The sequence below is a fragment of the Grus americana genome, chromosome 7 (assembly GCF_028858705.1).
Source record: "Grus americana isolate bGruAme1 chromosome 7, bGruAme1.mat, whole genome shotgun sequence".
NCBI lineage: Eukaryota > Metazoa > Chordata > Aves > Gruiformes > Gruidae > Grus > Grus americana.
In genome coordinates this window covers 40,849,970-40,859,608 of record NC_072858.1, presented here as the reverse complement: position 1 = coordinate 40,859,608, position 9,639 = coordinate 40,849,970, and the positions used below count along the sequence as shown (strand labels likewise).

The 9,639-nt window shown below is 45.2% G+C and overlaps 1 protein-coding gene across 6 annotated transcripts in view; it reads right to left on the bottom strand.

The window, feature by feature from the left end:
- Positions 1 to 702: 702 nt before the first annotated feature.
- A1CF (APOBEC1 complementation factor) overlaps positions 703 to 9,639 on the bottom strand; it is a 29,490-nt gene continuing 20,553 nt past the window's right edge. For 2 of the 6 annotated variants that reach the window (XM_054832407.1, XM_054832412.1), the window contains 4 exons: positions 8,676 to 8,884; positions 6,253 to 6,389; positions 5,419 to 5,552; positions 703 to 3,096 (listed from right to left, as the gene is read on the bottom strand). In XM_054832407.1, coding sequence (XP_054688382.1) covers positions 2,945 to 3,096; positions 5,419 to 5,552; positions 6,253 to 6,389; positions 8,676 to 8,884 — 632 coding nt within the window. In that variant the 3' untranslated portion in view covers positions 703 to 2,944. The other 4 variants (XM_054832409.1, XM_054832411.1, XM_054832408.1 and 1 more) reach the window with 4 other exon arrangements.

Below are 9,639 nucleotides of genomic sequence, written 5' to 3'. Positions count from 1 at the left end.
AGTAGCGAGGTACCGGATCTTGCCCCCATTTCTTGGGCTCAGGATCTCTCTGTAAAGGTGCAAACCTCCCCCTTGTTCTGGGCGTGGAAGCAGGAATTGATATTGCTCGGTCATTTAACTATGATGGTTTTCCAAGTAGCAGGTCCTCATCTTCTCAAAACGACGAGGGCTGCAGCTGATTTACCTGTCAGCGACCAGGCAACAGGCTCTTCCCAAGGTGGGACCAATCCCTCATAGCCCTAAATCATGTAACGCCCCATCTGCCCCCCCCCTTAGTTTTGCATGTTGTTGCCTTGCTGTCGATGTCGCTCCCCGAGACATCTCCATCAGGTAAGGAAGAGGGATCAGGTAAGGAACAAAGGCATTACAACTGTAATAAACTTACAGCAAAAGTGATTCTGGCAACGTTGACAAATAAATAAATAAATATTGGCCAAAATTGGTGGGGAAAAAACCCTAAATCCCTTGACTTTTTTACTTAAAAGTGCAGAAGTATAGCGCTGCTGATTTTCTGCTGCGTGTGCATGCCAAGCGTCACCAAAGTGCACGTTGAAAATGCTCTTGGCATTGCCGAGCAGCTCGCGACCTCACCTGTCCGACCTCAAATGGATCCCTGCAGAGCAAAGTGTGCTCTTATTTACCATGCACAGGATAACCCTTTCAGATGAAGCTTGGGCTATAAAAGGACTTGAGACACGGATGTTGGTTTAAAAAGTTTTAATGATATTTCAAAGTCCAGTTAATGTCCTTGGATTACTCTAGAATTACAGACTTGCTTCACCGAATTTAATCCCGGTTATAATTTCCTCGTAATGGACAATTGAGATGCCATTTTCACTTCGTTCCGTTTAAACATACATGATTGTCCTCCAGTAAATGGATAGTGTGATTTTTTTTCGCTACACTTCACAGTGTTAAAACTCTATACAAATATTGTACTATGCATATAAAAATAAGTGCTTCATGCGCACACTTTTTAATACTGCTTCTTGCCCTTTTCTTTGACATCTTCCTGAACTTATATAAATAGCTGAAAAAGCAGACTAAAGTTACCGAACATGGAAAGCGAGAAACACTTTCTGCCAACGGTAGTCTTTGAGAGAGAGAGAGAGAGAGAGAGAGAGAGGATATGTTACTCGTTGGCAATCGAACACGACTTAAAAGACATAGACAGAAGAGAAAATAAAGCCACGATACCTATAACACTCTCGGTTATTTTGCCCTCTGCGAACACGTGTCATTTTCTGTGAAGCCAAGCGTGCCGAACAGCAACCGCAGAGGGCTTGTAATACCTTTAGGATCACCCTAACGAGCTACTTTTTATAAATAGAAAGGGTCTAACAGGACCGCAGACTATACAGCTTATGTGGGTTTTGTTCCATTCCTAGTGAAATTGAGTCAGCCGAGGCGTGAGAATAGAAAACACTCAGCTCCTGGTAGTCAACACCTTGTCACAGACCATCGTGCTTTGTACAGCTTTGGGGTTGCACGGGGGAAGCTCCGCTTGAACCGGCTTGTATGGTGCCACGTTACATCATCTAGACCGGCTGAAAAATTTGGGGCCAGGTCTGTTGGAATCGATGGGCATCGTCAACCCGGTTGTAAATTCTGCCCCCCAAAGGGCAATTTTTTTTTTTTTTTGGTCCTAGATGGAGCAGATTCAAGTTGCTTCAGTGTGCATTACCGTATAGGATATGTTATATAGGATTAACATGTCTGCTGTAGTTATCCAGCGCTGGGTTTCTGCTCTCTCTCTAGAGCATCATTACTCCTGCCTCAATCCGATGGCAAAAACAACTGGCTGATGCCCTCCCGCTGCAAACCGAAGGATGCTCTCAGCATCCCCAGAGGGTTCAAACACAGCACCAACGCCAGCGCTCTCCAAAACAAGAGGCACCTTTACTGTTGACGTGAATCCTCTTCTGCTAATTAATTTTTGCAAGGATCGCAGCAGTCAGCAGCCTTGCTTGAATGTGTAAAGCAGCGTTGACAGCCAGGCAGGGCTCTTTCCATCCTGTCAAAAAGGTTCCTTGTACATAATTTTATTCCTGTAGAGGTGCCTGTTATTACTGGGCCATGGCTGTGAGCTCCTGTGCTCTAATTAAGTAGAGAATTGGCCCTAATGAATAGCACTTTTCTGGTCCTTAATAGTCCTAAAAGTTTTCCTATCTTTCACTGAATGTGCCATTTGATGCGAACTGAAAAAAAAAAACCAAACAAAAAAACACCCTCACTGGTTTTTGATGGTTTGTGACTTGTAGGTATTGCTGGCAAGCAGCAAAGTAGGAGGGAAAACTCTGCTGAATGCTTGCCTCCTGCTTTAAAAATCAAATTAGCGTTGGAGAGCACGCAAACTAGCCCGTTAGGCTGGGCACACGCGTTCATGATAAACGTCTGGGTTTTTTTTCTTGGGCTGTGCCAGCGTGAACGTAAAAGCCTTTCCTTTTACCCGCTGCTCTGCCTGGCTGGAGAAGTTTTGGGGCGAGGGGAGGAGAACTCCCGAGGCACGGAGACACGCCATCCTTCCCCGGTCCCACGCCACACTGTCCATGGGACCAGCTGGTTTCAGCACAGGTTGTTGCCTGTAAACACTCACACAATGGGGTGTATGTGCATATACTTACATATATATATATATATATATATTTATATATACATGTGTATACACACACACCGGAGAACCACTCATTTTCTGGGCTGAGATTTTGCTTTCTAGTGCGAAAATCTGATTTTTGAGCAATTTTATTTTTCTAATTTCTCCCGCCCCCCCCCGCCAATATCCTGTTATGAAACTAAAGAACTACAAGAATGAAACTCTGACTAAAAATCTAACTTTAGGCAACAGATTAGTTTAAAATCATGAGGGTGTAAGAATTACCAGACCGAGATATATTTTTTTTTTCTTTTTTCCCCCTGCTTGTGCTTGATTTAAGGAAACTCGATGTTAAAACGCTCCATAGCCATCGCTGCGTGCAGCGACCGCGAAGGCAGGGTAGGCTTCGTATGCTGCGTACGTCGCTAAATCTTGTCCCATGGTCACCGCTTGTTTGAGCTGAGTGGCTGTGACGGTCGCGGCCGCGTTAGCAATAGTATATCCTGCAGGGGAAAGGAGTGGGGGCGGGGGGGGAAGCAGATTAATGGAAAGACATTCAAAACTTACTAGCGCCTGATAGTTTTTGACGGGAAGACTTTGCTGTCGATGGGAATGATGTAGGGAGCAATGAGCTTGTTAATGGGAATAATCAAATTGAATAGGTAATTTCTGGCATGTTTTTCCTCCATGTTAAAGGTAATAAAAAAAAAAATAATGCATTTTTCTCACCTATTATTTGCTAAGCACACTGCTTAAAAATGCCCCTCTCTGTTGAATGTTTTTTCTTTAGGCTTTGGTTATTTCTGGTGCTCTGTGCACGTCCTCCCATGCATGACATGAGGAGAGCAAGAAATGGAGTAATACAGGGGAAATATGGGCAGGTTTCATGGAGAAAAGATGGCTCTGATACCCTTCGCAGTCAAAATACATGCAGCCACGTTAGGGAGGAGGGAAACTCCCTAAATGTAATATATCAGGGTGAAAATATTTAGTAAACTGGATTTTTTTTCCCATCAGTTTCTAATGGAAAATGTGGTTCCAACACTTCAAAATTTTCCATGGGAAAATGTTAGCTTTGCTGATTTAAAATGAATCACTGGGAAAACAAACATTGTTTGGGGCTGGTTTGTTTGAGAGCAGGGTATAGCAGCTTGTCAACCAGACCACAATATTTTGCTGTGAAAGAACCAAGAATTAAGACAAAGCCCAAATTTGGAAAGAGCAGATGGGGTACCCATTGGCTCTACTGGACCAGGCTTTGCATTTTCCATCTCCCAGGGTCCAAAATCTCCAACCAACCAGCTGGACAATGGGATCAACTCAAGGTCAGTCAGAGCGGAGGTCCTCTCGGTGGGGGGAATGGAGATACTGGGCAACACTGAGAGCACGTTGCCTTGTTGAAGGTGTTGCCTTAGGGGAAAACATGAGAAAAATCGCTATAATTTGAGTATCTTTTTTGCATCAGCAAAGTGAGGTGCAACATTTTGACTAGGACTTGAGAAACCTGTCATTTGAAGCATATCTGCCACCATCATAAGAGAAACGAGCTGCTACCTGGGCATGGCCTGAGCTGAGCTGGGCTTCAGCAAGCCCTGACCAAGGGCCAGTGTGTGTTGCAATCAGAAACTTTAATGTATGTCAATCTGTTGAGTTTCCAAGACAAATAAATAAGGGTGGATGAAAGAAAAAGGAGAGATTATAATTAAGCAGTAAGTGGAGACTGGATTCAATAAAGAGTCCATTTGGTTTCCACGCTGCGGAAGCCTGCACAAACCCAGACAAATTGATTTTTCTGTGGCTTTTGTGGACTCCTGTGGCAGGAAGCCGAATAGATTTTATTTTACTTTTTTTTTTTTAAAATCCATCCTTGAGACACTCCAAACAACTCAGTAGTACTGACTAATGCATTCCTCGTGTGCAGTTTGGCATGCGTCGCTCCCACTACATCAGAATAACCGTCATGCTGGAGAGCACAGTAGATGTAATTGCCTGCAAGCTGGATTCCCACTCCCAGCCTGTGTTTTCCATGACTTCCCAAGCTGTTTTGGGCAGTTGCAAGAGCTGTTGAGCATGAATTTCCAAACTGGGAAAAAAAAAAAAAAACCCAAAACCCAAAAACCTCTTCCCAGTGGGGGTGTGAGAGCTGGGATCAGATCCTAACTTTCACGGTTGTGTCATTTCTTTGGCGGATGAAATCAACAGTGTTGGTTCAAAAGGGGCTGGGGGTGCTGGGGGAGGATGGATAGACTGTGAATCAATCAACTGCATATCTTTGCAGTGAGGAAGATCTACTCCATCCTGGCTGGCGTCGGCCAGACCACAGCCAGCAGGTCCAGGGAGTGGGGGGCTCATCCCAGATGTGGCGTTGGGGACGCCAGTTCTGGATCCTGCATCCTATCTGGGGCTCCCGGTTGAAGGGAGGCATCCACAAACTGGAAGGAGCGGAGGGGAGGTGCGTACCTGGGATGGGGCCCCGAGCGGTGGGGGGTCCCTAACCTCGGACACGTCCCCCAAGCAACCTGCGGCATTGACCTGCTGGGAGCTGGGTCGGACCGGAGACACCCCCCCCGCCCCAGCGCCTCCAGCCTGGGTGGCTCTATGGTATGTATACGATAATTTGGGGAGCCCTGATACAGAGGCAAATTGCTATATAGGCAATAAAGATGTCATGCATGAGTAACGTGAGTCAAGGTAGAGGCGTGCGGGAGAGCACGGCCAGATCTGTCCTCAAGTGGCCAAAAATGGGTTCATTCCTGACATCCGCAAGGAAGCAGCAGGAAAAAATAATATTCCAGGAAACCTTTGCTGTACAGACCTTCCCGTACCTGGAAAAGCTGGTGCTGCAGGAGGCACCTCCGCTCCCTCCGTGGGGATCCCCAGCGTCTGCAGGGTGTATTCTGCCGCGTAGGTTTTGGCTTCGTCGATATAGGCGCTGAGCTTGGGTGGTGTGAAGGGATGTCTGCGAGTACAGCAAAATGTTAGCTAGCTTGTTGGGGTTTTTTGGTTGGTTTTTTTGTTTGTTTGTTTGTTTTTTCTCTCTAGATGTTTTGATCCGTTCATAGATGGCATCATCCCACATATCAAATGGAAACTTTATTTTATTGTGCCAATGCTTTAACTAAAGTACTCTCCTCCTAGTAGTCCGGCGGTTTTGCTGAGTTTGTCGGCCCTGGGTCTCGTTTTGGACACAACATCCTTTCGGAGCATGTCGTGCATTTTCAGTCCAAAAGAAAGTCTGCTGCAGTCTGGGTTTTTCTTTAGAATACACAGCAAACATTGTTTTTAGGTCAGAAATGTTTAGAATCATATTTGGAGCTGAATTATCAGCATGTTCCTTCAAGCTGCTTTCTTTTTCCCACAAGAGCTATCATATGCTTTATTTTTACACTAAAACCCACCCTTTCGCCTGATTATTTCTGTCTTTCTGTAATCTTTGCACCACCAGAGAGAGAGCATCAAGCATGGGAGACATCACTATCAGTCTATTTTAGTTTATGGATGCTTTTCTCCCTAATGTATATTTAAAAAAAAAAAAAAAAAAAGGAAATAGAGACCTGTGCAATTGTGTTTTGAGGAAAGATGCTAGATATAATGGTGTTTAAAAAAAAAAAAAAGAAATAAAGTCCTTAACCCCAGAAAAACCTCAGATAGTTACGTACATGGCGGGGTTCTGGCTAGTGAGGGCAGGGATGGTGATTTTGTAAAGGAAGAGCTGTCTTTGGTCTTGGCCGATTGCAGAGTGGAGCTGGTAAACAGGCTGGCCCCAGTTGTTTTTCTGGCAGATTTCTTCTAAGATCTGGAAGGGAGAAAAGGGATTTTCGCTCGGGTTAATTGCTGCGCCGTCACCTTCTCGCTCAACTCCGGCCCCGGCACTAGTCAGCTTCCTTCCCTCCAAAGGGTTCTCAGGGGTGTCACAGCAGCTTCCTCAAGGCTTCCAAAAAATAGAATAAACAGCAGGCAGGATACTATGTTCACCTTGAAGTGTAAGATTCATCTAAATGTTTTATACTTTAAAAAATCCATTTAATTCCCAAAGTGAATTATTACCCCATTAAATCGGACGTCTTTGTCCTTTTGCTGATTATTCTGTTTTCAGTGTGGTTTTTCTTTTAATTCTCCCCAGAAACTCTATCTATGCACTTCTATTTAACAGTGCTAAAACACGAGGGTTGCATTCATCTTCACTGCTCTGTTGCCTCCCTGGCTTAGTGGGTTACAGTGCATGAAAAGTCCAAATAAGTCTTTTTTTAAAAAAAAAAAAAAAAAAGAAAAAAGGCTGTGTTTCCATCCAATTAATTATACAGGCTTCAACAGGCGATTTCTGCTTCTAGTTTGAAAGAGAAATGCTGAACCAGGTTGCCCCCAGCCTTAGCACAGCTTATTCCATGGTAATTGGGACTCGCTGTCCAGAAACACTCTAGCTTTGGCTTTGCATTTCTTTTTTTTTTTCTTTCTTAACCCACTGAGTATGTGCTGTCCCAAATGGATTTGAGCACAGCGTGGTGTTCCCGTGCTTCCTTGCGAGTGATGCTCGCACCAGTTTTTTTTTTTTTTTTCCAAGTAGCTCCACCAGACCCGACACTCGGCTGAGAAGATGTTGGGTCTTGGGGCTTTGCGACGTTGGCCGTGCTGCCAGCTGGGTCGAACCAGAGACCCTCAAGTGTCTCCAACCTGTGTCTTTCTGTGGTCTACCTTATTTAAAATTTACACTTAATTTTATTTAAAATTAAAATGTAAAATTTAAATGTCAGTGCTGCTTTTAATTTTGTAATCATAGCTCCAGCTGAAGTTTTGCACTTCGTAGCGTAAATAAAATAGTTCATTACGTTTCTTGACTACGGCAACACTTGATCCCAGCTGTCCCAACGCCTTTATACGGATGTCGGTTTTATAACGTCACATCAACATTTAAATCCTCGAGAAGGCAGATCTACTTATTAACACCAAGCATCCCAGCCAGGCAGCGGGAACGAAACCCGTTGTTCAAAGATGCCGTTGAAATGGTCTCAGTGCAGCGGATGGGAGAGGCTGACCAAGTCGACAGGTATTAACGAGGCCATCCTATTAACGAGGCTGCGGTGAAGCAAGCTGTAGCTGTTGAAGACCAGCTATTGTGAAATAGTAGCAGTGGGGGGGGGATTAGGGAGCTCAGCCGATGGGGAAAATGTGCCCCAAAAAACTGGTGTTGCAGGTTACTGCGCTATTTGAAGTATGCGTGGTGGGGGGTTCGGCGTGCATGGGAAGAGGAAAAAATGAATTTCACCTGCCCTAAGGCAGTGCAGCACCACTCAGGCTATTTCACACCTCTTACATGCCGATAAAAGAGAGTAAGGGGACTGTGAAATTTTGCAGTTGGGGAAAAAAAACCCACTTTCAAGTTTTCTGGGAGAAAAAAGAATGTTTTCATAGACTTTGGCATACCGGATGCTGCGGCAATTGAAGTGTTAATAGGCAAGTAATGTGCTTCAAAATTAAGGGTGAAATTAGTTTCTCCTGTTGCTTTGGATGATGTAAGGGGAAAGGAGTTGGACCTTCATAAAACTCAGGGAATTTGCTCTGGGTTTGTTCTCCTCAGCCCTCATCCATCCATCTGGATCCCAGTCCCGCATGCACAACCACATCAAAAGCCTCCTCGAGCAACCAGAGCTTCTGCGCTAGGCTGGGCTGCGCTGCGCAGGCGAACGCCTCTTTTCCCATAAATGATTTTAAAATGTGCATTGTTTTTCTATAGATGCGCGTTCGTTCCTTGGTGAAGCCCCAAGCGATGCATCCTGTTTATCAAACCCATGGCCGGATTTCGTCGTACACCCATGGGTGTTTATGGAAACTCTCCTCCGAGGGAGAGCGGACACCATTCTCCACTGAGGCAGGTGGGTAGTGCAAGATGCAACTAGTGGTTTTTGTTGTTTTTTTTTTTTAATTTTTTAATGCCTTTTGAGATGCAAGAATGGATTTAGTTATCAGTCCCCAGCGCAGATTCAAGGGGGGGACGGGGACGGGGACGGGGACCGTTTTCCCAAAAGCATTTTGGGCAAAGACAATGTCTGGATGGGATATTGACTCTTTTTTTTCGCGCACGTACCTGAGGAGCAAGTTTAATCCCTTGGGGCTTTAGCGTGACGTGGTTCATCGGCGTGAGCTCCATTCCTGGCAAGAGGTCGTAGAGTTTATCCTCTCCCCTCTTTTCTCCTTTGAGCTGGTATCCGCGCCCCAGGCCCGTGTACGCCAGGTAGCCACGACCTCCCAGTCCTCTAACTCCCGCAGCCCCTACAGGTACATTCATGTAAATTTCTAGGAATGTAAGAAGGCATTAAACTGAATCAAATCACCGGAAAAATTACCCTGATTCTCGCTGAAATGGAAAAGTTAGCCCCATTCGCCAGGTTTGGGAAGAAGATGGGCAGGAGCCCCCCGTAGCCAGTTGTGTGGATAACCCAGGCTTGGCATTGACACCCTTTCTTTTTGGGCTTATAGACTTGCATGGGTGAGATTTTTTGTGGGGAAGCCCTGCTTCTTTCTGACTCAGTTTCCATCTTCTCTGGCCAGTTTTGATTTCGTGAAATCTTTCTAACCAGATTTGTAGTTGAAAGGCAGAGAGGAGACAGCAGGTATCATTTGCTACCAACCAGTGTAATTTCACCTTCTTGAGGAATTCAGAGTTTATACAATCCCTTGCTTATATGATCCAAAATCCTCTTCTTCTATTTTTTTTTTTTTAATTTTCCCCCCATTAGTCTTCCATTTTTGTCTGGGGAGCCCTACATGGGGGTCAGGGGAGACTGCAAGGCAAGAGAGGGCTGGTGGGTTATCACATCTGCACCTTTCCTAATGCAACCTTCGTGGGAACGAGTCTCACCTGTGTGGGCAAAAATATGGGTGGCAACAAGGGAAATTCCTGTACCCTTCCTTGGGTAGAACTTGGGTACAAGTACCCCAAAGGAGGTAGTAGCCAGGTGGGTGTTGGTCTCTTCTCCCAAGTAACTAGCGAAAGGACAAGAGGAAATGGCCTCAGGTTGTGCCAGGGGAGGTTCAGATTGGATATTAGG